Source organism: Vanellus vanellus (assembly GCF_965231255.1).
Source record: "Vanellus vanellus genome assembly, chromosome: 23".
Taxonomy (NCBI): Eukaryota; Metazoa; Chordata; class Aves; order Charadriiformes; family Charadriidae; genus Vanellus; species Vanellus vanellus.
Genome location: NC_138928.1, coordinates 3,537,203 through 3,565,197, shown reverse-complemented (window position 1 = coordinate 3,565,197; position 27,995 = coordinate 3,537,203). Strand labels below are relative to the sequence as shown.

General features: G+C 45.4%; 3 protein-coding genes and 1 pseudogene across 4 annotated transcripts in view; all 4 read left to right on the top strand.

Moving 5' to 3' along the window:
* Positions 1–7,033, top strand: LOC309680845 (polymeric immunoglobulin receptor-like; the record flags this gene model as incomplete). Its single annotated transcript, XM_082494595.1, has 7 exons — positions 1–193; positions 1,318–1,590; positions 1,962–2,282; positions 2,969–3,301; positions 5,080–5,208; positions 5,629–5,678; positions 6,142–7,033. 7 exons carry the CDS (start codon positions 1–3, stop codon positions 6,346–6,348), a joined length of 1,506 nt encoding a protein of 501 aa, XP_082350721.1. The 3' UTR covers positions 6,349–7,033.
* Positions 1–27,995, top strand: part of OARD1 (O-acyl-ADP-ribose deacylase 1) — a 357,380-nt gene that overhangs the window by 291,424 nt on the left and 37,961 nt on the right. The gene's annotated exons all lie outside the window — the stretch shown is intronic.
* Positions 10,527–14,760, top strand: LOC309680891 (triggering receptor expressed on myeloid cells 2-like; the record flags this gene model as incomplete). Its single annotated transcript, XM_082494649.1, is given in 6 exon segments — positions 10,527–10,587; positions 10,590–10,633; positions 10,637–10,712; positions 13,330–13,674; positions 14,027–14,081; positions 14,507–14,760. Coding segments are annotated over 6 exon segments (798 nt in total). The 3' UTR covers positions 14,724–14,760.
* Positions 15,492–22,539, top strand: LOC309680843 (annotated as a pseudogene). Its single transcript has 9 exons — positions 15,492–15,640; positions 16,919–16,974; positions 17,708–17,999; positions 18,134–18,187; positions 18,673–18,694; positions 18,903–19,222; positions 21,234–21,335; positions 21,579–21,631; positions 22,276–22,539. The product of its transcript is annotated as an uncharacterized misc_RNA (transcript).

The window sequence follows — 27,995 nt, the reverse complement described above, 5'->3', positions numbered from 1 at the left end:
ATGGTGAAGGATTTCCGCTTGAGGCAAGACCTCAGGCACTTCCTCCAGCAGCGTCACTGGGATACGGGAGGGCTCACAAGGCAGACGCTTTTGGACGGGACACACTGGGCAGCCCCCAGCAATGCCCCTTGCCTGGGCTTGAGGATGGCCATGGAGCTGAACGCCCTCCTCCTGCTGCCGCTCTGCTTCCCAGGTAAGAGAAGGGCCGGGCATGGCTCAGGCTTCCCACGCACCCAGGGGTAGCGGGACACCCTTCCCCACCTCCCGCTGCCTGGGCAGCTCCACACTGGTGGAGAATCCAATTCCAGCCGGACTCTGGCACGGATGGGGAGGGAAGGGGTGGCCCCAGGTCCCACCACTGCACAGCTGGCTCCTCCAGGCTCCAAGGACAAACGCCCCTGGGAGCATGGAGATGCGGTCTCCAAAGTAGCCCCAGCGCCTCTCCCAGTCGCCATTTCCTGTCACACTGCCTGGCCCTGCTCCGCTGCTCCAATTGCAGTCCTGGGTCAGGACAGAGTTGGCCGGGGGCACCCACCTGCCTCCCCTGCTGTCGTCCCCATAGAGAGCACAAGGCTTTCAGCATGTGGTAGGTGGGGGAATTGAGGCAGCCCTGCACCCAGCACAGACTTGCACTCCTGAGTCACTGGGCATCCTCTGAGGACGCGGCACACAGGAGCTGCAGGCTGCTGGGGACAACCTCAGGCCCAGCCACAGGTTGAGCATTTCGTCCCCAGGGCACACGCTGCGCTTCCTCCTTCCCTCTGCCCCATCCCCACATCTCGTACAGATGGTTACACGGCTCCTGAGGGGCGACTGAGCCCCACCACTGCCATCCCTCGCGTGGGGAAGGGTTGGTCTCCATTTTGCCTGTGGCAAGGGGCAGTAACAATGGACTGGGCTGCTGGGGCAGCTTCAGACACTGCGCCACACATGGCTCCATTTAGGCTTCATGCTCCAACACCTCAGGCACCCATGTGTCTGGGTTCTAAGTCAAAGATACTGGGTTTTAAATCACAGTTGTGGTCCCAGCTCAAATCTCAGCACTGCCCACCAGAAAACAACCCTCCTGTTTCCAAGCAGGGGAATTGAGCAGGAGAAATGGATCTCGGCTTTCAGAGTTCCTCCAGCCACTAGTGCCCATGGAGGAAGGTCAGAGGCAGAGTTTCCCTGTGTCTGTCAGGAGGCTGTGGGCAGCCCTGCATCAGCTCCCCTCTCCCTCACCACAGCTGATATTCACAGGTCTCCAAGCCCAAACACCTGATACCAAGGAGAGACGATCAGAAGGAAGCACTCTGCATATCTGGTGTCCTTACACAGCAGAGACTGACTACCAGCAGCAGAAAGTCTGGTGCCGCATGAGAGATAACAAATGTGAGCCCTTAGTGGAAACCACCTATCCAACACAATACCCATATGAAACTGAGGCCACAAAGGATAATGTTAAAATAGCAGACAAACAGCAGTATAAGGGTGTGTTCATCACCATGACCAATCTCCAGGCGAAGGACTCAGGCACATACTCCTGTGCTTACCGTTCCCGCGCTTCCAGGTATATTCGCCTACGGACCATCTCCCTGAATGTTTTCAAGGGTGAGTACCTTTTTCCCCACACAAACTCAAGTCTTGTCACAAAGCAACATCATTCCTTCCCCCGCTCCATCCCCCCTCTCCCAGACCGCTGAGCGACTTCCCCCGACCCCCACAGCCCCCCACCTTCCCCAGCCTGCTCCCCGCCTTCCCCGCTCACACAGGCACTGTGCCACGGAGCCCACACACCTGGCTAGCTCCGCAGCCTCTCGGCTCCCCCTTCTCTTGCCCAACCTCAGCCCTGCCCTGACTGATGGGGTGTGTGTCAGGGAGTTGCCCAGGGCACACTTTGGCGAGGTGCCCCGATCGGGCTGGGGGTGGATGCCCGTGTGCCCACCGCTCGTGTGTCAGTGACCATGTGTGCTGTTTCCCAGAGTTGAACAAGAGCGAGTTGGACAGTCTCTCTGTGCAGTGCCCATACAGCGCCCTGGGGTACAGCACGGAGACAAAAGTCTGGTGTCGAAGGGAAGGTCAGACTGGGTGTAAGGTCGTGATGAGGACAGATTACCCTTCAACACGGCAAAACAGCAGAGCTCTGGAAGAGAGAACATTGATCCAGGATGACACCCAGAAAAGGACTGTCACCATTACCATGTGGCAGCTGCAGGCCCAGGACAGTGGCGTGTACTGGTGTGCACTCTACAGAGGCTCTTCTCCCACCCGCATAATGGAGTTCAAGCTCTCTGTGTCCAAGAGTGAGTACCTACTGGCATCCAACCTGCCTGTTGGTAGATTTCAGCCTTGCCACCCTGCTTGTTCTCCCTTCTGTCCTGTGCCACAGCATCGAGCAGCGCAGCACTGCCGCTGCACATCTGACACCTATGTCTCCCTGTCTGTCTGTCTCTCTGACAGACACACTGGCCCTGGGCCTGTGGAGCCAGAGCTGAGGCCTGGCCCTTCATCCTCTGTGTGCTCTCAGCAGAGACTCTGGGGAGGTTCCCAGGAGCTTCCACAAATGGGGTCACTCTTCACAACTGCTTCCCACAGGGCCGATCCCGGGGCTCCAGGAGCAGCTTCCCCAGCTCAGCACTTGGCTGGCCCATGCTGAGCGCTGCTGGAGACCTCCCGCAGTGCCAGGCATTGCTCTTGCTCTGGCCCCGCAGCTGCCAGCGCTCCCTCATCCTTTCCTCCCAGACCCTACGGGCTGAGCCCCTGTGAGCATGCGGTCCCTGGGGGAACCAAAGGAAGGGGACAGGACCCTGCCCAATTTGTGACTCACCTCTGCACGAGTAATCTGGCTCCAGTCCCCTTCTGCTCCTCATGGCTGGTGGTAGAAGGACATCCAGGCAGCATTCAGCCCACAGCACGTATTCCAGCGACAGGGAAGGGCTGCCACTGTGCCTGCTTCGGCAGCTCATCAAACATGCCGGCTGTTTTCCAGGGACCCAAAACCACACAGCCAAGGAGTCAGGCGATGTCTCTGTCCGCTGTCCGTACAGCGCCACAGTCTATGGGGCTGTGAGCAAAGCCTGGTGCAAAGAGGGAGCTGGCAAATCACCATGTACTGTACTGGTCAACACGAACTGGAAGCCTTTGGGGTACCTCAGGACACCTCAGCAAGGCAGAGTCATGATCCAGGATGACAATCAGCAGGGGATTGTCACCATCACCATGGAGAAGCTGCAGGCACCGGACTCTGGCGTGTACTGGTGTGCGATTTATGAAGACACTCGTCTTTTCCGAATGGTGGAGGTAACGCTCAGTGTTTCCAAGGGTGAGTACTGACCTGTAGGGAAACGTGTTTGGTTGTAGATTCCAGACTCACTGTCCTACTCTCTCCCTCTCGTCTCTGCACTGCCCAGCTTACACCACCTCCCGCATTACATCGGCATGTGTTTCCCCGCCCAAACCCTACATCATTACACCTTCTCACACTAATGATGCTATGGATGAGGAGGCAACCTTCAGACCCATATCTGAAAGATCTCTGACTCCTAGGTTTCCTGTCAGCATGATGTTTTAACAGTAACGGATAACATTTAGGCACCATTTGCGGCAGGACAGCACCATGCTGCAGCCTGTCTTTTAGGAACATGGCAGCGCGGCACTCGAGGGATATGGCAATCCAGAAGCTGAGAGGGGCCAGCATCATTCTCTAGGAGAAACTCCTAACACATGGGACTGAATGCAGTCTCTAAGCGAGCAGGCTTCTGCGGGCACAACCTCCTCTGGGCACAGAAACGGTCCCAGAAGCAATTCTTACAGCCAAGTCCTTCACAGACAATACTCTTGGCTTACTTTTCACCAGCCTCTGCTTACATAAGCCTCCGTCTGCTTAAGCACAGAGTTGTTAAATATTTCATTGCTATCTGGAGATCTCTGCCATAGAGCATATCTGCATGCACTTACAGCGCTTTTTTCGGCCACGTGTTGGGGTGGGTACACACAAAGTGGGGCTGCTGCTCAGGTCCTTGCCCCTCCCTTCCACATTTTGATCCTGAAGTGGCTTTGCCTGCTGCCAGCAGGTCTTGATGCCACAGGTTACAGCCTGGGCAGATTGGCTGTGCTGGGGGTCATTGTGGGAATGGATTTATAGGCATGTAGCAGTGGCAGGGAAATTTAGCTGGTAAATACAAAGCAGCCAAGTAGTGATTATTCTCTTCATGTTTGCGATTGCAGTATCAGCTGGAACAACTTTGCCAGGTACTGCAGGCACAAATCAAACCACACCTTCTGGCAACACCTCAGGATCGAGGTAAGGCCCAAAGAAACTCTCTGAGCTTCAACACAGACAAGAGTTATTAAAGTCTCATCCACAGTATGCCTTTCATCCCGAGGTAGGCAGGTTCTGGGCATTCTGAAGACTCCTGCTTACAGAGACATTTGATGTGACAGCCATCCTTAGCAAAGATGGCCTCTCCTCTTCCAGCTCCTGCCCAGAGTGTAATTACAAAGGAAGAAGCAGTTTGATAAAATCAAGTCACAGCTTTCTGGAATACAGATGCCTATCCTGGTTTTTATCCTTACCTCTTTGGGCTGTGCTCTTTGCAGCAACAGAAGCCCCCAGATTCTGCCCCTAAGACTTTCTGTCTTGACTTTGCTCATTTCTGTCCATGGATATTTAACAATGAAATAGTCCTTGGCTGCTATTTTATCTTTCTGTTTACCAGGCTGTTAAATTGAAAGGATTTTCTTCCCCTTTGGACATCTGCTGTCATCAACACTACAGCAGGACCTAAGAGTACAGTCATACATCAGCTCTAGTGCACCAGGTGCAGCAAAACAGAGGAGGAAAAGTTAGTACCTGCTCCAGGGAGCCTGGAATTTTGCTCTGAACTTTGAACCGTGGCTTGTTTTTAAAGCCTGGAGAGTAGTTTAGGAAAAGCTCAGGCACAGCCAGGTAGAAAAATCAAGATAGCATTTCTACAGGATAACCAGACCCTCCTTCCAAGTGCATAAAAGCTATTCCTGTCCCTTTCTTGGTCACTGTTTGGTAATGGGCTGTGCCAGCATCATGCTATTCTACCATCTAACACTGGTAACTCCTTTGCTCTCCTGGCTTCAGCTCAAATGTACACACCTTCGCCATAGTCTCTGGAGTCCTGAGCATCCTGTTCATCCTGGTACTTATCAGCTTGATAACACTGTGTGTCAGGCAGCACAAGCAGCTGAAGAGAAGAGGTATGTGGAGACTGGTGATGCCTCATATTGTAGTCTGTACTAAACAGGGCCTTCTCTGGCAAATCACATTTTCCACTCCAGGTGTCCTTATTTCCAACTCACAGTGACCTGGAGAAGATAAGGCTGGTGCAGCCTGGGAAGCCTCAAGGCAGGCTCCTTGCTGTGATCTCTTCTCACAATAAGTCAAACCCATGCTCCTCTAGACTCTGCACAGGACACCTCCTAACAGGTTAGAGGAGAAGTAAAGCGAGAGCAATGTGTTCACCAGATTCAGGGTACATGGTTCCCACTGGCACACCCATCACTTCTGTCACTAGGCAATCTCACATCCTTCCCCAAAACTCCTGAAGCATAGGCAATGCCCAGGCATTTCATGGGCTTCTCTACTTCTAAACCCTCTGTTTTGGGCTCATTCCAAAGGTAACAGACAAGCAGAGGACACCTATGACATACCAGAGGACACAGTACAGGTAAGGAAAATGATAGATTTCCCATATGGTACCTGAATCCCTTACCAATTGTCTATGAGGAGCTGGCTGACCCATCTGATGAGGACCTTGGTGCTCATTTTTGGTTGTGTGCAGGAGGGGAAATGGTATTTAATGTCACCAAAGAGAGGAATGTTCCTAGCTGGAGAGAGAGGGGGGTAATTAATTTAAGGAAACTTGTGTAGGAAAAAAACAGTGCAGCAAATTCTAGTAATCTCTGAGAAATGACTCAAAGACTAGAAACCAAGGTCAGATGATGAGGTTGTAACCTGCACCAAGGAGAGGTGATGAAGGAAAGAGTTTTCTGTTCTTTCATCTCTGTCATTACCGAAGGTAAGTTTTTACATGGCTTCTTCTTTCCTCCTGGGAAAACCTTATTCTTTTGAAAACAGCTGTGGCCTGGCACTGAATCATGCTAACAAGCGTTTTCCCTTTTTTTTCATAGCTTGACAGCACTGAAAGAATGGAAAGTCCCAAGCATGACAGCAAAGACCTAACATATGTTACCCTGAACTTTAAATCCCAACTCAGCCCTGAGGATCCTCTCTACTGTAATGTTGAACCAAGTCAGGCTTACAGGGAACCCAAAGATGAAAATGTGGAATATGCTATCATTGCACTCAAGCAGTTACCGACGAATGACAAAGGATGAAGCACAGAATCCCCAAACAATCCAGAAATGGGAGAAAAGAACTGGAATAGGAAGTGGGAATGGGGAGTAGAAGGTGTGTGGATGGACACTGGGGAAAGATCTAAGTTTTTGCTGCCATGTGTATGTTGCCTATGCATTTTAAGACCTCCCTGCTATTAGAGGCCAGGAGAGAATTTTGCCACAAGTGTGCAGATTCTCTCAGGTGAGCCAGAGGTGCTGCGTAATTCTCAGGATCTCTTGTTCCTCTGCTTTCTTCAGTGCCATTAAAATGCAGACTCTTTTGGAGAGGCAGGTATGGAGGACTGACCTTTTGAAAAAAAAAAAAAACAATATTCATCTGGACATGAATGGGCTTGGTATTTCAACTATGTTCACTGACAGAAACTATCCCACTCCTATGGGTTCAGCTACTATGGCCAAGCAAACTCATCCCAGTGCTGTAGGGATCAAATTCTAACCTTGCTGTGACGGGCTTCGTTTGCCATGTAATGGGTGGGGGATATGAGCTCTGGATTACAATAATAAGCAGAACCAGCATCTGCCTGAAGGCAAACAGCTTGAGGGTGTATTGCAACACAATGATATGCTGCATTGCAAACTATGCAAACTGAAGATTGTGCTGTATGGTCTTGTAGCTACAAAATGACAATGGTGCATATAAGTAATACGTACTCTTTTTGAGACTTAATGCAAATTCCTCTACAACCTAAATTTATCAGTCTGCTTAGTAAAGAAGTAGGATGGTAAGAAGCTTTCAAACTAAAGCTAGATGTTGAGCTCTAGATCAAGAATTAGAATGTGCACGCTGGAGTTTGGGGGTAGTAGGGAATGAAGGTGGTGACACAACTGAGTGCATGTACAAGTGTCCCTTTACGGAGTGCAGAGGGTTGTGGGATGGATTCAGTGTGGCTGCTGTTGATTACACTAGTGAGAGTCTCCAACACTGTACCCTTTACACAACTTAATTCTTTCCAAGCTTGAGGACTGAAATTGCTCACAGGGTCGTCCACAGCCATAGCATCTTTATGCAGTCTTTCAGGTCTGTACAGTGAAAATACAATGAAGCAGCAGCTGAATCTGAAGTTACAGACATGGCTTCCCATGTGTAGCTTGTGCAGACTGCCCCGTCATTTCACCATCTCCTAATCAAAGGCCATTATTTTGTTCAAAACTTTGTTCTGGATGGCCTGCTGTCTTACACCCTCTGTTCCCCAAGAACACACAAACTGGCTGCTTAAACCAAGGCAGTGTGGAATCAAGACAAGCAGGGAGAACCAAAAAAGAGTTATTTCTGTAGAAAGGAGGGAAGGGAACAACGTGGTATTGCACTAGAGGAGTGGACAGGGCACTGGGACATTTTTGAACAGAGTTTGCCTTGCTGTGCTAACTGCAAGGATGAGCCCTGAGATAGACATGAGTAATGTCTGTACAGACATTAGCACAGAGCAAGAAAATGGTAGGCTGTGCAAAGAAGTTGCAGGAAGTATGACATAGACAGCAGAGGAGTATGAGCATAAGAGGGCTTTTCTCAACATCACGTGATATAACAGAGAGGACATGATGGTAATTAAGAGTGGATTATTTACAGATGTAAATATCCAAGTAAGTCAGACACACAACATATTTACGGATCTCCAGTGCAGCTCTCATGCAGGTGGCAATTTCCAAGAGCTACCAGAGGAACACTAGACTGGCTGGGGCCTCATCAAACCCTGCTGTCCTGAATAATCACACCATAAACTATCAAACATGTTTTTCCAATGCACTTGGTCTCTTGCCTTCATTGTTATGAGGCATCTTTGTAGCTCTTCAGGAATCCCTATCCAGCCAGTCTTAGATGTAGCTCTGTTCTTTTGCAGCACTGTGCTGTACTTTAAGCAGCTCTTCGCAGCCTATTCACCAGTGCAGCTGCTTCTTTCTAAGTTCTTTGGAAGACCAATACAAACCCGCATGCCTACTTCCAGCACTTTTTATTTTTTTGGCTACACCATAGAATCACAGAATGGTTTGGGTTGGAAGGGACCTTAAGGACCATCTAGTTCCACCCCTCTGCCCTGGGCAGGGACACCAGCCCCAGTTGCTCAAAGCCTCATCCAACCTAGCCTTGAACACCTCCAGGGATGGGGCAGCCACAGCTTCTCTCAGCAACCTGGGCCAGTGTCTCACCACCCTCGCAGGAAAGAAGAGGCTCTAAGGTCTCCCTGGGGCCTTCTCTTCTCCAGCCTGAACAACCCCAACTCTCTCAGCCTGTCCTCCCAGCAGAGGAGCTCCAGCCCTCAGAGCATCTTTGTGTTCCTCCTCTGGATCCGCTCCAACAGGTCCAGGTCCTTCTGCTGTCGGAGGTCCCCGAGCTGGAGGCAGCACTGCAGGGGGGTCTCCCCAGAGCGGAGCAGAGGGGCAGAATCCCCTCCCTTGCCCTGCTGGCCACGCTGCTGGGGATGCAGCCCAGGATGGGGTTGGCTTTCTGGACTGCCAGCACACATTGCTGGCTCATGTTAAGTTTCTCATCTACCAACACCCCCAAGTCCTTCTCCTCACCCTGTATTTGTGCTTGGGATTGCCCCAACCCACTGCAGGACCTTGCCCTTGGCCTTGTTGAACTTCATGAGGTTCTCACACACCCACCTCTCAGGCCTTCCCAGGTGCCTCTGGATGGCATCCCTTCCCTCCAGTGTGTTGACACAGCTTGGTGTCATTGGCAAACTTGCTGAGGGTGCACTCAATCCCACTGTCTATGTCACCAACAAAGATGTTAAACATAGAAAGCAAGCTTTTGTGGCTGCTTCTAAAGTCACAGGAGACCACAAATGCATGTACAGTTTCATGGGAGAGCTCACCAAGGCCTTGGAAAGCGATACCATTACTTCCTTCTTTCTGCTGGAAATACTCCAAATTACACATTTGCTGCCTTTATTTAGCAGTCATGTGGTAAGCAATATGAAATGAGCCTGCTGGGGCTCAGCTCAACTTCTCCAAAAGACCAGAAATGCTAGCACTTTATTTAACTGCACCAAGCTCTGCAGACAGGTAGCAAGTTAAAGGGGCCTGAAGCACTCCCTATGCACAAGCCAGTCACATCCAATAGGTTTATCTTGCTGTGGGTGCAGCAGGGAAGTTGATCAATTTTTTTTGAGATTTTCAGAGTTGACATATTTAACTTGAAATGAAAGAAACAAAAAAGAATGGTTCTTGAAATAGTTCATTCAGCCCAAGATTCCCCTACCTACTTGCTATTCATGCAGTCAGTTACACTGGGTCGAACAGTGGAAGAGTAGTAGTAAAAAACAATTGAGTTCAAGAGAGACATTTTCAGGGAGACAGCTGCTTCTGATCAAAGAGAATCCAGATTCGTGCTCACTGGAGCACAAATGAACAAAAACTGCAATTAGTAAGTCTCACAGAGAATTTTTTGATACTGTAAGGTACCATTTTCTTAAACACTAATTAGAGGAAAGAAAAAGAGGGCACATTTATGAATGGATAGACCTGCAGATTTATCTGCCTCTTAGGAAGCACATAAGCATACAAGTTAAGAAGCCAGGGTCTTCGGAAGATCTCAAAGTAAATAAATTCAAAAAAGAAAAAATAGTAACCCATCCATAGCATACCAGTTTGCTAATGCTAAAGGAGGCTCTCTTAACTGCAGGCTGGAACTACTGCATCAGTATGGCACTGACGGGCTCCGAATCAATGCCCCCATCCCTTGCTCTTATGTCCTTTCTGCTAGGTACAAAATAAATGTCTGGTTTGCTTGTCTAAAGTACCTCACAGATTCACCCAGCACAGCATCCTTGTCTTCCTGTCTTCAGTTTTATGTCAGAGGAATGCTTCACATGCAGGCTCTTCTAAATCTTCTTTCTCCTCTAAATAACCCACAAGATTTTGTCCTTGCCCTCCTTTCACCCTTGTGATGCTGACTGAGCTACCTGCAGACTTGATGAGAGCCGCCTTTTTGGCTTTCCAGAAATTCACCCCATGCAAAGCTGGCGTGTAAAGCCTGCTCTGGTGGACAGGCACCATTGCTGAGATGAGAGGGACTTCCAGTACCATGGTTTCAGGCCATCACATGGTGCTGGCTTTCAGGCTGTCTAGACTAAATTGTGGCTGTGAGTGGGCAATGCTGATGTCTGAATTTTCAGCTCACGAGAGAGATGCCCGTCCCTGGTGAATTGCTCAATATGCAGGATGAAAAAGATGCCAAGTTCCTGTGCTCATTCCTTCCGGCAGAGCAAGGAGGGGGGAAAAGCAAGCTGCTCTTGGGCAAGAGACCTTTTCAATTTTCTCCTGACTCCTCTCTTGTCCCCTTCTCTACTCGACTGACATGGAGAAGCTCATGCACCTCATCTCCTTGGTCTTCTTGTCAGGTAAGAAAGCATATGTGACCTTGGGTTTCAGTTAACAGATAGGGTAAAGGATTGGTGCAAAACTTAGTCTCTACCCGCACCTCGTATGAAACTACTGATAATGCTATGGGAAAAGACTGCACAGGTCTTGAAACACAGTAGCTTTTTCTGAATGCAAAGGCATCTTCATTGTAGTATGCAGTTCTTTGGAAGACCAATACAAACAGTTATTACAGATAAAGAGTCTTACTGCCTGTCTATACACTGCAAGGTGCGATGCAATGCAAGTAGAGGGAACCTGGAGCATTGCAGTGTGTTCTCCACTCTATTCTTCCTCCCCAGTTATATTGCAGGGATGTCGGACTCCTTCCTCAGTTTGCTCTTTTCCCTTAATTTAACAACAGGCCAGCAGTGATCCAAGCGCTCAGCTTTTCTCACAGGGATCCTTTTGAGTCAGAACAGGAAACACTGCTGACAGAAGTCTGTATGCCTTTTCAGAGTGAAATGTGAAATTGCAAAATCCTATTTGTTTGCATTTGTAGGGCTTCAAATGTAAATTGCAGCAGCTAGGGTTCAAGAGGAGGAAAATAAAACTCAAGGAAGGGGACATCTCTGAACTCTTAGGTACTTGACTATTTTCAGCTTGCTTGGAAAGCAATGTTCATCTGAAATGAGAAACAAGCCACAGAACCCAGGCAGTACTCCCAGCTGGCAGCCTTCTCTCTCCAGCCACACTTTGGAGATCCGATGCTTACAGCAGTACATAAAAAGGCAACAGACTCAAGCTTTGGGAGCACAGAAACCTGTCACAAAAGTTGGAATGAGTTTGGAAAAAAGTCTACTATACTTTTTCAGTAGCACACAACAAGGGAGGAGGAACACAAATAGTAAACGATCTGTCAGCAGAATTGATAATGACACAAAGTTTTCCACAGGGGCATCAGCAAATCTTTAAATACCATGATTCTGATCAAGAGATTTTTTGCAATGCTCTTTCAAAACCAAACCAAACCAAACAACCAAACAAACAAAAAAAAACAAAACGAAAAAATAAAACTCTGGGACCATTCCTGGAACTGAAGGGGCAGAACTGGGGGCGAGGAGGGGTCTACAAGAGAAATAGGAGAGGGAGTTAAAATGTTTAGAGGGATTGCACAGGACTGGACTGGACATGCAGTGAGGTAAGCCTTTACTGGAACAACTAAGTGGAGCAACATATGAGGATAAAGACTTGTAGGTGTTGGATACTTGGAGAGCACAGATCCGTTTTTATGCCGCCTTCTACTCAAACCTGAAAGAGCTTAAGATTTTTTAGTTTACAATTCACTTAGAATGGTTGAAATTATTTTAAGAACTTATTAAACAGATCAGCCAGCACAAAGTCCTCACAAGAGCCTATTTTTTAATTTAGTTCTATTTCATTATTACTTACAACTTTGCAGAAGGCACTAGCCGCTGAATTTTTTCACTAGAAATGCACTTTTCCACAAATACCATACTGCACTGCTCTCTGGAAGTATTAATAGCTCAGGCTGTCCCTTCTGCCTTTGCCTCCCGTAAAGAGGAATAGAAATCAGAAATAAGGAACAAATGCAACAAAAAAAGCCAAGCAGCCAAAGACCAGTTGTCAACATGCTGAAAATTAGTAGGATATTAAAAGACGGTGAAAAAAAATCCTTAAACCCCTGGATTTAGAAATTAGGAGTGGGATTAAGAAGTAACCTCCCAAACAGTTAGCTGGACACTGGTTTGTAGGTGTCACTTTGATTCTATCATTTTCCAGTGCTGTATTGCTTCTCTCTGGCTGTGTAAAGAGCCTTAAAATGGAATAAACTTCATGAGCATTTACTGCAAAGGACCCTTTCCTCATCAGACAGTATTCCAGAGCCAAATGTGCATCTACTAACTTATATGGAAGCTCAAGGCCAAAACCTGAAGCAAGCTGTCTTATGCAAGTAAGCAGGTTGGACGTTGCAAAGCAGGGGTGTTACAGCAAGACTAGTCTAACGAGTGTTACACAGAAACAACTAATCATCTTTTGGTCAAGCTATGTTTTTATGATCTGCCTTGTAAAAAGAGCTTTTGAAAATCAAGACAGCTTGCCTGATGACAACTCAATCTACCTGAGTGCCCAGCTTCATGCACCTCAGGACCAGAGGAAAATGCAAGTTTATATTTAATCCTCCAATCATGCTGACAAACTGGTTCCCCTTACTGGGCAGGAGCCCAGTGATTACATGAAGTGTGATCTGGTTGAGCTCCAGACTGCAATTCAGAGCAGTCACCACAGGACCAGAAGGGAAGCCAAGGACCAAAATTTCCTAAGCTTCAGAAAATCTGCAAATATGAATGAAGCTGATACCTCCTCCTTCCCTCAGTTCCCCCCACAAGAACAGATGCCTGGCAAGAGGCAAATAACCACCAGTCAGAGGCATCACTACAGACATATTTCAAGAATGTTTGAACCAAGACCCTGAGTCTGAGCACACTGTATCCTTCAGGGGGGAAGCAGACAGGTAACAGCTCTACAGTTGACAGCAGCCATCACTACAGTTGTAAAAGAGAAAAAATGACGTTTAGCATAAACATATTGGTAAGGGAAAGAGACTTGGCTCACCACTTCCTCCTTCTCTCCTAGCATCCTGTGCTGCAGAGAACGTCACCGTGGTGTATGGAATGGAGGGGGGCACCATTTCTGTCAACTGCACCTATAACCCCTGGCAGCAGCGGTGGAGAGAAAAGAGCTGGTGCAAGCAGATCGATGAGACCAAGTGCCAACATGTGGTGAGCGCGCGACGCTTCTGGCTGCCGTTCCTAAAGAACAGGAATGGCACCACCTCCATCAGTGACAATGTCCGTGAAGGAGTCCTGACAGTGACCATGAAGCGACTCAAGAAGCAGGATGCTGGATTGTACCAGTGTAAAACTGACTACCTGGGGGAAACAAATAGCTTAAGGAAAGTGCAAGTGGAAGTGCTGACAGGTACGTCCCAGGGCTTTGAGTTTCAGGAGTTCCTGAGTTCCTATTTAAATTTCATGTGTGTCTGCAGATGCCAAGGCCTGACTTTAGTAAACATCTACTTTTGTCTTACTCTAGGGAGGTACTCTGTTTCGTTGCCTCTTTTTAGTTCCTGTTTTACAGCAACATGACCTCACTGTTACAAGACATCTAACACATGTCATATTATTGCTACCCAGATTAATCTTCTAGCACACAGCCCAGTGCCCAATCTCACCTTGGTTACCCATGCCTAGTTGGGGCACTGGTGTTGGTGACACCAATGAATATCATCCAGAAACATCTGCAGAATAAACTATTCTGTTTCTATCATCAGCTGTCCTGGAGACCCAAATGCCAGAGGAGCCTAGTGCTGTGCAGAGCATCTCCAGGTAAGCCATAAAACTCCTCATGCTGTGTTTCTAGTCTTCCTAGGACTAAACCTAGCATTGACAACCCCTTTTGAAGCTGAGAGGAATACCAACACAGACATATTCTCTACCTCCTCCTAATCTATGACAATTCTCAAAGATGGTGTGTGTTTTCTAAACAGCAGCTTTACCCTAATCCAGAGAATGCAACACTTCAGTACCAAGCAAAACAGCTCCTGCAGATCATAATTTATCCATATATGAGATCTTGCAGTTAAAACCTATTACAGTTGTTCCAACCTCACAGGCTCTGTTGTGCGCAGGCAGGGACTGCCTGTTGCAGGAGATGTTACCATCTTCATATTGTATACTAGAAGAGTTTTTTTAAAGGTTGAACCATCCCCTTCATTGCTAAGCTTTATTGTTGTATTTATGGTTCCCTATAGCATCCCTCCTGAAGCTGATTTCACTGTCTTCTATATCACTGCTGGATTCCTGGTTACTAAGTTCATGGTGGCTGTGCTGATCTTTATCATTGGCAAAAGTAGGAAGAACAGAGAAACAGAGCAGAAGAACCCAAACTTGAATGAGCATCAGGTCCTCCCTTTCACTGGTGACCTTGCACATGATGGAATCAGCCCCTCCTGGGAGAGCACTGCTTAGAGCTAAACCAAAGGGAATCCACAGCAACATGAACATCAAGTATTTGCAGGCAAAGCTTTGTCACCTGCTGTAAGAAAAGGATCACCTACTAAACACAGGTGTCAATGAACCTGTCACTCTAGAGAGGGAATGTCACCATCTACCACCTCTTCTCATTGGTGCTAAACATCTCTTTCCAACATAACTGAACTGAAAAGATGCTTCCAGTAACACCTGAACCCAATGGAAGAGGATGGGATCGAGGGCCAGGGGGAAAGGAGGAATATGAAGTTTTTCTGTCAAGAGATCCAGCACAGACTTGTCTATGTGCAGAGATGCTTCCCAGGCATAGTAAAGGTGAGAGAGCTCTGCTCAGTTTACCCCCAGCTCATTGCTAGGCCAGAAAACACTCTGCTGCTCTATACAGCTACTGCCAAAATATTTGTTATAAGTAAAAGTACAGATATAGCAGTGAACATAAATAGAAGTTCTGGTAACACATCTCAATGACCATGAGTTGAGTAACTCAAACACATCCACAAAATGGAAAGACATGGTTCTGTCTCAAGTCTCCAAGAAACTTCTCCCAATTCATTGAAGATCAGTGTTAAAGAACTTTTTTCAAGGTGTCCTACATGTCTCTACAAAATGCTTGAATGCTCCCCTCAAAAGCATGAAATACAACCGGGACTTGACGATTTGTATTGAAAGCTAATATTTGTCTAGAAATCAGCTTTTTAACTGAGATTCCACTCTCTGGAAGACTGATGTTTTGACACGCTTTTCGCAATGCAATGCTCTGCTATCATCTGCAGTCACTGCCAGCAGCTGCACCACACCACCAAGGCAGAGTTATTCCCGAGAGGCATCCCCAGTATCATTCCACCAGGGTCTGAACTGAGACCCATCAACTTCATGTCATCTCAGAGCAGTACCAGGTGAGAGTTTCTGTCTGTCCATGGTGATGAAAACCATCTCCCAAAAATTGCCTTGGACAGTGTGGATCCTTGATGAACAGTGACTATGGAAAGGCCTAAGGAACTGCAGCACATAACAGAAAGGCATGTGAAGTCTACATGCAGCTCTGAACCTGCTTCCTCATTTCTCAAATGGTTTTGCAAACAAAGAATGAACTGTCTCTCTGTATTTCTCCTTGTACTTTTTCTGCCCTCTCAAGGGGATGTTGCCAACATGTAATCATTGTTCATCACTCCCCAAAGTGAAGCTGCATTTAGCTATCCCAGGAAGACCCCAAATCCAAGGGCATTCACACTTCTTTTCCCTGCATTGCCTGCAAAGCTAAATAAAATCAAACTGATTACCTGACTTAGTGTGGATTCATGATGAAGAGCTGCAGTATACCAGATCACAATATATCACCCAGAGAAGAGGTGACACTGAGAACATGCTGGTGTGTTTATAATGTACGGAAATGCTCTGAGCCAGCTGGGCACACTGGCACATCCAGCCAGCTCCATTTAGGACCATGCAGAAACGGCAGCTCAGATCCCCAAACCAGATCATGCTATGCATCTGTGCATCTATTATGCTCTGTCTAAACTGATTTCCTCTATTTGCAGAGGGTAAATTAGCCCATACACCATCACACACCATTGCAGCTGTACTAACACAAACCTAGCTTCAGTATTCCCAGACGGTACTGTGGTGCCCAGCTAGACGTGCTATACAACAAGGGAATCACAGCTCTAGCCAGAAGATCTAGTTCCAGCTCCAACCTGTGGAGACCTCAGGCAGGGCCATCCACTGCCTCTGTGATGGCACAGCGATGGTTCTCCATCACTACACAAGGGCTTTGGGAACGAGGGATATAAAACTTGCCTGTAAATGCAAAGCAGCAGTAAGGATGAACACATCCAACTGAAAGCTGCTCTGTAATATATCGAGGTAGCACTAGAGATAGAAAATGCCTATTTCTTTTCCAGTCATACAGCCTGATTGCTAAATATGTCTATCTAGACAACAACATAATTAAAGTGAAAAAGCAGCCAGCAAACATTATGCAGTGTTCCCACCCAAGTAGTAATATTAAGATTGTGGTTAAAAGATTTTCTCAGCAATTCCAAACTGGCATCATCACTCTAGGCAGCAGATGACTGCAAGTGACAGAGCAAGTTAGCTTCCCCTGCAACAGAGAATTTCTTAGTGATAAAGAAGCTCTGGGTTAATTTTTTTTTTTCATCTATGCCCTAAACCACTTTCTACTTCAGGATGGGACATTTCCCAGCCCTGCTGCTCCTGTTGGCACTACCAGGTAAGGCTCCGAGACTCTTCATTTCTCCAAGGAACGGGATGCTCTCTGTCCTGTTGCATGCATTGCATGCTGTTATTTGCTTGAGCACTTTTTATTCAGGCTATCTATAGCCAGGCACAGAATGAGATTCACAGAAGTCAATGAAGAGAAGAAATGTTCAGCCTGAAATTTGTTTATTTTAATTATACAAGCTTTGGGGTTCTCATTCTTGTTTATAGTAGTTCTGTATTTTGCCCAGAAACTGAACTTCATGGTGGGACATTTGGCAATTTTTGCCCTTTTGAGGCCTTTCTCTCCCACTATTGCCAAGTTCTCAGTCTGAAATCACCTGGCATGCAGGGAGGAAAATCTGTGTTTGTTGCGCTCTCCCGGTGTGTCATAGATCAGGGATTGTCACAGACAGGCTAACTGCTGTTTGATTTATTACTGCAAATAAGTAATTTTAATATCTGAGTCCACAGAGAGGAACAATAGGAATAAAAATGGAAAAATGGTAGTGGCACTAAAGCTAAGCATACATGCATAGATGAACTAGATGATCTTCAAGGTCCCTTCCAACCTAAACCATTCTATGATTCTATGACTCTATGATTCTATGTTTATTTAGGCAAACCTGCAGAGTTAAATTACTCTTCTCAGAGGCCCAGAGTGAGAGTCCAAGTGGTATAATGTTAAGAAAAACAGGCATACTAAGCTCTGAGTAGTTGTAGCAGCAATCTTCTTTCTTTGGAAGAATTGTTCATCGCAGGAGAGGACACGCAAGTGTTTCTGCATACAGAGGGGGAGTCCTCCAGAGCTAACTGCTCATATGACACGTACAAGAATTTACATGAGAAGAAATTTTGGTGCAAGGAGTTGTCAGGAAAGTTTGTCCAGTTTTAGCCTTCAGTTCCCCTTTAAAAGAAAGAATTAACCTTAATTGTGCACTGCATCATTCAGTTGATCTCATAGACTTTGGACATGGCTGGTTTTCTGTGATCACGACAGCATTTCGAAGAGAGAATTCTGGCACATATCAGTATGGGGTGATCTGAAGAATATCTGAAGAATACAGATGGTGGTTTCACTTGAGGGTGCGCTATGAGGTCAACAGTGCACCGGGTGGGAGACAGCCAAAATAAATCAAGAATGATGTGTCACTTCCATTTTTGTTCCATAGCAAAACATGGTGGATGTAGACATACAGATCCCACTAGAAGTTATCAAGGACAGGGTAAAACTCTATTATATAGTTCAACATAGAACCACAATATGTATCTACATGTATCTAGAGGTAGAAGTGGCCAGGAAATTATTTTTGCCATATGAAATAAAAAAATTTCAAAGACGGGGGGGGGGAAATCAATGTTTACGGATTACCATCAAAAACCACTAGTACAATTTTGTAGGACTTGATTAATCAAAACCAAATTTTGGGTGGTTTGGGCTTAAGACAGAAATATTTCAAATACATTGATGAAAACTAACAAATAATACTTCTTTTTGCAGAAAATTTTCCATTCTATTAGTAGTGTTTTACAGTCACAGAAACCTTTCATACAGAAAAGCTTTGATAACTCATGTAGAAGATTTGTAAAATGGAGTAACACCATCTTAAACTTGAACTCACATATGAGGCATAAGGAATATGCTGAGGTGGCTCTGTGTCCCAGCACCTGGGGAATCTGACAGCAATAACAGCCCTGGAACCTGATACAGCTCATGTTCAGGAAGGGCAGCGGTAATCCAAATTTTCCATTTGCCACCCCAACCTCATCTCCAGTGACCACCCTCCTCAGACTGTGGCCACTTATTTCCACTTACAGCCACATGTTCTCTTTCTGCTGATGTTAGCTCTGCTCCTTTGTCAGGTGAGATGTACACCTCCATGGGGATTGGTTTTTCCTGTCTTTTCTCCCTCTAATGAATCACCACTCTTTTGTCTTTAGAACTTGTAAGGCTATTTGAAAAAAAAGGAACTCCCTTTTCCTCCACTGCTCCTATTCTGTGATTGGCAAATCAGGAAACTTCAACATTTTATTTGGTGCAAGATGGTGCCCTGAATTAGATGTCAACCTATTATCAGAGGTAACTCTGATCAAAGTATCGTTAAAGTAGGAAGGACTGAAATGATAAATGACTTCTCATGGAAAATGATTAGAGTGTGGCTGAAAAAGCTCCGACTTAATGACTACAGAAGAATATCATCTTGAGAGCCATTTCCAGGGGAGAAACAAACTACTGAATAGTATCATGCTGGAAGTTTTGGGTGAGTTAATCAAAGAATTAACGATTTTCTAAAAGTCAGCAATTTCTTACCACGTGACAAGAAAGATTACAGGTCAATGTTAAAGAGATCTCTTCTGAGCTTGGAAATTTCCTGAGACACAGATAATTCCTAAATTTCTTTTTTTTAAACAGATTTTTGATACATACTAATGGCATATACAAATTGCAGCCAGCTGGTGGGGGGAGTCTGGATTGGCTTCATTGACTAATGAAATGTTACATTTACACCAGCAGATGAAACAGACTCCAACCAAACTGAACCTTTGCCTGATTTTCTACTTGAGTCCATCTCTTTGCCACTGCTCATTAATAATTTTCTTTATTTGTTTTAACACTTTACTTCGTTTTCTGCTTTTAGCCAGTGCTAGAGGCAGAAAAACAGAAGATACAGTGCAAGTTATTGTTTCTGATGTGACTGAAAAATGTGTGTGGAGGTCACATGACACAACTTGTTTCTAAGACGCTTCCTTTCTAACAGTATTCAAAGGCCCAAATAAGCAACTCAATTTTCATATCATTCTCTAAAACGGTATGAATTTTCAGGGCTGGCCTATACCTTCCACAAAATCTGTCTCCTGCAGGAGCTGTCCTTTCCCTTTGATCTGTCACAGGACCCAAACTTGTAAGGAAAGCAGAAATCAAATCTCATTTGTCCGTCTGCACATGATATAATCATTGAATAAGTAGGTTTTCCAAGCCATCATGCAATCAAGTATCCGATATTTTGCAAGAATGAAAAAAACACCAGAGGGACCACGACCCAAAGGGAAGAAAACTGGAATCACAGTTTGTCTGCTCCTGTCCTACTAGCTCTCTGGCTGGGCCTACACTGGATGTTTTCATTTAGATACACTGATAACAGGTACTATCCCACAGCCTAAACAAAACTCCCAGCTCTTACCCGAGAAACCGGTTGATCTCATTCCTGTGATTCAGCTGTACTAACTAACCTTCTTTTACAGGTAAACAGTACAGGATGAATTTTCTTGTGCAACTTCACAATTTCATAGCTAACGAGCAAGCAGTAACTCTGGACCATTCCACAAACCTGCAAAGCATATTTTCAAGCATGAGAGAAAGCCGCCTGGGATGGATCGATGTAGGAAAATCACCCTCTTCTGTTTTTTTTTTCAAGGCAAAAATTGGAATTGGGGTACAGATTTAGGCACCATTTTATTTCCCACTAAGAAGGGGGATATCGCCAACCCCACAGATGACAGCAGTAAGGGTCAGAGGTAAAAAACAAAGACTCTCAGACTCTAAGTACAGCATTGTAGTTGCACCGCAGGATTTGAGCAGCAGAGTGAGAACCTGGAGCATGTGCACACACACATACACACACAAAGAGGTTTCCCCTACTCCCCTGTAGAGTTTGGTCCCACCTCCCCAAGTCCCATGAAAAGCTGTAGAAGGTTTCTATCAGTTCCAGGAATACTTGGTGAGGCCTGTACTGAAGATGCTCAGTTTAACTGTGTTCTTGCTTTCTACCTGGTTAAAAAGGGACAACTACATGGCCCATGCAATGCTACAGTGACTCTGCCTTTCGAACAAGCAGACCAGCCTAAGACCAGTCCTAGCTAAACAACATAGTATGTCAGAGGAGAGCTATTACCGGGCCAGATCAAAGATTACCCTATTAGCGATCCTGATCAAAGACAGACCATGAGAAGGGCTACTGCATCCCGATGAGGGATGCCTTTGAACTCTGGTAGCACTGAAAATGACTGCAAGAAGAGAATTCAAGCTCCTGAGTATTCCCCAGGCTTGCCAAGTGCCAAAGAAAATACAGCTGGGATGGATGCTCTGTGGCTATAGATCAGTACCGACCTCATGGAACCACGCTTGTTCAGACAGCAGGGGCAATATTTGCACGCTGAATTTTTATCCTGGAACCATAATCCATTTTCAAGCACACAAAATCCCCTCCCAAATTAACCTAGTCACCTCTGGTGCTGTAAATAGTAATGGAGATATCATGCTTTTCCCTGCAGGACTCTATGCTCTCATGGTGCCGAGTTCCTTCCTGCCTACAACTGCTCTGATTGCTGCTGTTATACTCCGCGTCACCACTTACATCAGAAGGAAAAGGGAAGGTAAAGCTCGCTAATCCTCTTGTCTAGTTTTCCTGCCCCTACAACTTGTTGTCCCACCACCCAGAATGTAAAGAAGGTCTGTTCATAGCAATCATTGTCCTGGGAGGCAACGAGACTGAGCTGAGAGAGAAATGCAAGGAGTGAGTTAAATTGCGGGGAAGGGACAGTGGGGGTAGTGATTTTTAAAATAAAAAAGTAAAGGTGTGGTTTTACACTCAAAGGAGTTTCTGTCTGTCATGGCAGGAAAACGGATGGACTTTGGCAGACATCCTTCTTTCAGCCAAGCAGCACTGCAGGTAAGACATCATCAGAAATCCCACATTCCTGGTGCTTTGTTTGATCTCCGTTGTGCAGAGACCCTGGCTCTGTGTGCACCCCTCACAGGGGTTATAAAGCACACAGCACCACACATCCTACGCTGGATGCGTATCATCCACTCAAGCTAGCAGACTAAAGCTAGCTGGCCGCGTTTGCCGATTGTCTGACATCTTGTTGCAAAGCAGACACAACCTAACTCAATTATTTAAGTAATTCATAGCCCTTCTGCATAGTTTTGTTTATACTACTCAGAAAAAGAAATGTAATAACAAATATGTAACTTTGATAATTAACTGGCCTTAAATCTTCAGTAACATCACCAAAAGTTCTCATCAAAGGAAAACTTTGCTAGTTGCAATCGCCACACCCTAAATATTTAGTTTGTTAACTGTTGCTGCACCTGTCTACCGAGTCCCTTAAATCTGAGGAAGTAAGGGTTTCTGTCAGAGAAGTTTTCTAAACTTCTCTGAGCACCCATTCCGTTTTCCCATGCATCCCCCCCCCTCTTCCCCAGTTTCATGATACAAGGAGAAAATATTTGTGGTTGTAGAACTAAGACTAATACTCAGAAGCAAAAAATGCTGAATTTCTTTTTAACTTCTCATTCTTCGTCATTTCTCAGAATGACAGAAGAAACAAAGGAAGTAGAATGTCAGATAGGGAACTGAATGATAGTGCAATATATGCTGTCATAAGGCACCAACCTCAAATGAAGCCTGAAGATGTTATACATGTCAACATACAGCCTTCACCAGAAGTCTTCTTCCCCACTCAAGCACTACCAGGCAATTCAGTTGCCTCAGGGTCTTTGGAATATGTTACTGTTATCTTCAGAGCCACAACTCCACATCCTGGAACTGAAAAAGAGAAAAACAGGTCCACCTAAACAAAGCAGCACAAAGCCTTGGGCTTATTCACAGAATTTTGCTGAACTGCACTTAGAAACAATTCATTTGTAACCAATTGCTGCAGTTGGATGCATATGGGGTTCGAAGCAGAAAGCAACTGAAAGGATGAGGCACATGGATGATGCACAAACCTTCCCTGAAAAAAATAACTGCACTTTTCTAATAGTACAGCATCACAATTCACCTATTGGTAAGCAAATCTAGTGGAAGGCTATAGTATATTTGCTTTTTCCAAATTGCTCTATTTTTATATTATAGGCAACTATAAACCCAAATGCAGGAAACTGGATCCTTCTGGTAGTGACTGATACGATACCACAGTCAACAAAGGGCTGTGAGATACAAGAACACAATGCTTCCTGTTAGACTTTCTTCAACAGCTCACTTAAATACTCATATATAAAATGTTAAATTTTGTCCACTCTGATAATATCCAAGTCAGCAAAGCGGTAAAGAATCTACTTTATTTTAAACATATTAGTTGTTTCACAGACTTCAGAGAGACAAGTAATGCACTTAACATGTTTTCGTAAACAAGGGTCTTGTTGAAAAATATTTGTCTACCTTACAAAGTGTCCTCAGCTTGAACCCATGGGTGTAAAACTTAAATCCAAATTTATTTATTTATTTATTTATACAAAGAAATAACTTTGTATTTCCTTGCCTTTGGTGCTTGTTGTTTATTAATGCCACATCCATGCTAGAGTATAAATCTGCCTTGACTTTATTCTAAATTACGCACATTTTGATCAAACTTCTGAATCCTGTTATCATGGTGGTATGTGCAAACACCCATTAGGGATTATAGATAAATCCCAAAATTCATCTGACTGAGATTTTAATCTTAATTCTGTGAGTTGGAGGCGGAGGATGTTAAATGTGATACAAAAATGGTTTTAATTTTTTGATATTAAGATTGCAAGAAGACTCCAACCTAGGTACTGGGTGGCATGGGAGGAAATGAATGTGAAAAGGCAGAGAATACATCCATGAATCATACAAACTCCACTCGGCCTGAGTGCTTGTACAATCCTGAAAGGTGGTGGAGAGAGAAAGAGGGGAGTAAAGAAGGAAATTCTGTTGACTGATCTGTTGTGGCTCCATGATAGCAGGCTTTTTTGCCACTATAGCTGAGATTATTTTGTCCCTCTATTGCAAATTCTCTGAAAATAAAGCTAGAAAAAAACCCCAGACCAATAGCTAAAAAATTTCACTTTACTTATTAAATTGCCTTTATCTCGACCCAGGAGTTTTCCTTATTTTTCCAATTCTTCTCCCCATGCCACTGGGGAGGGGGAGACGTGAGCAAGTGGCTGCATGGTCCTAGTTACTGGCTGCAGTTAAACCACAGCAGAGGTTTACTGGTATACACTTCTTTCTGCCTAGAAAGCTGAAAATTATCTACTACCATATGATGAATTTGAGGGTGTTTCTAGTGATAGTTTATCATCAGCATCAGTCCTCTTGTCACAAAATGTAAAAATGTAACTGCCTCATTTAAAATAAAGACACAAGAAATATTCTCAAATCTTTCTAAATTAGTAACATCTCACACGTATTTTACATCTGAGTAAACAATGGAGATTTGCTAGTAACCTGAACTGCCTACGATGACAGAAGAATTATCATAAGACCCAGTTTAGATTGGTATATTTGGGAGTTAGGTTTGGAAAGCATCAGCAGCCAATCCAATCTATTTCTGTTATGCTCAGCTGTGGAACCACATTCAGGAATGCTCTAACTTATGTACGAGCAGCTTCTGGACATCTGGGACATTACAAACCTGGCCATGTCTTCAGATAAGCCTGACAGAGACAGCCAGTTAGTGACCTAGTTGAATAGTGGTGTAGACGTGTACCTGGCTAACATTTCACATGTCCTCCCAGCTTATCTTTCATTTGACAGTAGCAGGAAATAAAGTTGCGACATTTTAGGAACTGGGCACATCAGATGAGCAGGGCACAGCTGACACGGTGTAAGAGGACAGGAGTCAAAACATTCCATTTCAGTGCCTCCAGACATCTCCTCTGTCCTTCTACAGAACATCTAGTTAAAACTCACTCCAAATCTAAACGTTATCTGCAGCCTATGCTGAAATAGTTACTTGTTTCTTCTTTGTCTTACTTCAAAAGCAGTAAAAGCTAAGAGGATCACTTTCATCTCTCATAGGGAGTAAATGAAAATCCATATGACTAATGGATGGGCACCTTCACCTGTTACCTGCTGTTCACTGCAAAGAGCTCTTGCCCTAAGTGCACTATAAGAACATAACAATTATATAATAAATTATACTCTGGAGATTCTGCTACAGTCAACATAGTACTATGCCATCCAAGTGCCTTCCAGCAGCAGTTTTGTAAATTGGCTAACATTTGCCACATGCTTAAGACACCAGGGAGATTTGAGCAAAAGGCAGAAATGAAAAGGACAATGTTTTATCAGCCACTATGTAACCATCCAGTTCTGCTCCATGTCTTGAAAGACCGACAGAAAGCAAACTGAAAGTAAACTGAATTTTGGATATACTACAAACTACAGAGACCAAGGAGTCTCCTGCTAGACAAAATGAAGTTGACTCATTCATACCTTTCCTCTTCCCCTGGAAGTCACTGAAACATGAGAACATTTTTGGAACAAACAATTATATCTAATCCTCCAAGTACAAAGAATCAGCAAAGTGTTGTTGCATGAAGAACCTACAGAAAGAGAAAAGCCAGCCTCCCAACCCCATTCACTTCACGTTATTAGTACAAAATTGTACTCATTCTATTCACTTTAGAATAGCTGTTCAACTGTTCCCAAGTTCTTGTCTAACTTCTCTCCCATGCCTAGCAATTGCAAAACATTGATTACCGGAAAGGAAAACTAAGCGATAAAGGACAAGATCCTGGCAACTGTGACTAGCCCAAGATTAGCAGATAGAGGAACTTCTCTCCAAAGTGAGGCATTGCTTTAAATTAGTCTGCTCCTGTTCTTGTTAGGGAACTGAAAAGATTTTCAAATTAAGAATAAAGCAAAAAGCTGTAAAAATCAATAGCTGAGTGGCTTTGTAATCAGATAACCTATTATGTGCTGAGGGCATTCCTTCCAGGCCTACAATGCCCGCTTACTCCCTTGGGCCGCTGCCCTTCATGCTCTTCTGCGTTCACGAATCTTCAGCTGTGAGGTCCTTGAGGATTTATTCTGCTCTATTTGCCAACAATCACTCTTCCAGCATTTCTGCGTTTCATCATGATTGCAGAGCTGCCAGCAATGCAGCAATAGAAAACCAGGCCAGCTTTCTTCAGGACCCACTCTGACTGCTGGCCTTTGGAGGCTCCGCGGCACATAACAACAGTGTCTGAGTTAGGAAGCCAGATCCTGTACGTTCGGCAGAGTAAAAAAGGCATCCTCAGAAGGTATTTTAAAACAGCAGGACCTAACTGGACGCCCTGAACTGCTTGCTGGAGGAACTTCTATCTCACCTTCGGGGACACCATCCCCCTAATTTAGATACTTAACACAGGTGGTATGGCTATGCCCCAATATAACTGGCATTAGAAGTACACACCAATTTTCCTTTGGAGCTCCAGGACCACTTCAGTGTAGCTAAACACATCTCATCCAGTACTTCCAAGCTGTTTTACAGATAGTGTAGAGATGTCACTCACAGTTGATTCATTTGGAAAACACCATTAAGGCATCCACTGCAGGAGAAAGAAACACAATTGCATTTGGGGTAAAACTTTTCTGTTCTGTTTGTTGCCAGCTAGTGATATTTGTGTGTGGTTCCAAACTCTGCTAATAGAAAGAGGCTTTTGCACCAGTGAGGGCAAAACCAGGCCCTCAGAACTGCAGTAGTGTTCTTACAAGAACACAGCGCATAGCTACAAAAACCTGTGAAGTTCAGTGTACCCCTTCTAAAAGGGTGCACATCCCAAGAACACAGGGAAAAAGAAATAGGGAGAACATAGTATTTTGCTTTTTTATATGGCTGCTTTTAACCCAAAGAGCTTTGAAAACCGTAACCATACACAGGAACTGTTTCAACAATACTGTAACATACAACTGCTTGATACCACACAAAGATTGCCTCACAGTGCAGAACCTCAGCCTTGATAAAAGCATTTGTGTTATCATAGCGAATGTTTAAGTTACAATGCTACTGAGAGATCCTGAGCAGCACAGGTGGAAGAGACAGGGTGCCCCAGAGGGATTAACAGGCAAACATGGAAACTGACCGACTACCAAACCTCACAAAGCCTGCCCAATCCTTTTAAGAGGAAAACTTCCTTTAGTGCCAAAACACAAGAAATAAGCACTTTCTGCGGGTGCCCATTGACTCATACTTGGCTAAAAAAGATGACATGACAACTTGGGAATGTGGGGACAAGACGAAACTGCCTTTCTGGAAGGTAACCCAGAATATAAAGGAATGCATGTCTGAGAAAGGAGAGCATTTCAGTAACATGAAGTTGGATTGTCATCCCTTAGACTTATGCAACCCAATAGAGATTCCATCGCTGCGCCCATAGGACACTCCCTGTGCTCCAGGGCAGCTTCTTTATAATCACTGAATTCTTCTGCATGGCCTTTCAGGGATAATTATTCAATGCAATGACTCCTGCAGCAAACATGCAGAGACTGAAACAGCACGGAGGCATGCTGTGTATTATGCCAACAGCTATCCAGGAGCTGGCGTAGCTACAGAAGGGACTAGTGTGACCACCACGCATATTTCCCTTAAAGATTCAAATGGTAATTTTTCTTTCAAACAATAATTGCTGTACATCCTCTTTACTCCCAGCCCAGACCCACCTGAACACTTTCTTCACACTCAAAAGGACACACATAAGCAACACTGGCCAGCTTGAAGCAACCTTCCTTCCCACCCCCAGGTCAGTGAGGCCATTTCCCAACTCCAAGAGGGTCACAGCAGCTCCCCTGGGCTCAGAGCTGAGATGCAAGGCCTCCTTTCATCTTTCCTCAAGCAATCCACCCCCTGCATGCAAACCACCCTGCAGCCACCATCTTGAGGCACTACCTCAGCCTGTGAGGAAGAACAGCAGGGAAAGATGGAAGCCCTCTCCACCAGCCAATCAGAGGTGCACCGGAGCAACACCCATCCAATGAACACCCACAGTGGGACACCCCCAGCTCCCCTCAGCCAATCAGCTTCCAGCAGCCTGGGCCCAAGGGCGGGCAGAGCGGTCCCCTCAGGCAGCGACATGGCGGGACGGGGATGGAGGGGAAGATGGACACGAGATGTCTGGGCCCTGCCCCACAGGGCAGAGGTGCAGCGGGTGCACCCATCTGTTCCCCAAGGTGGAGGCAGAGCTAACTCCTTCTCCCACCTGCTTTCATGGAGGGCAGGAAAGTGGCTAAAAGCACCCCCTGCCCTCACCGCACTGCATCACTGCTGCCACTTCGCTGGAAAAAGCAGAAGGTCTGAAAA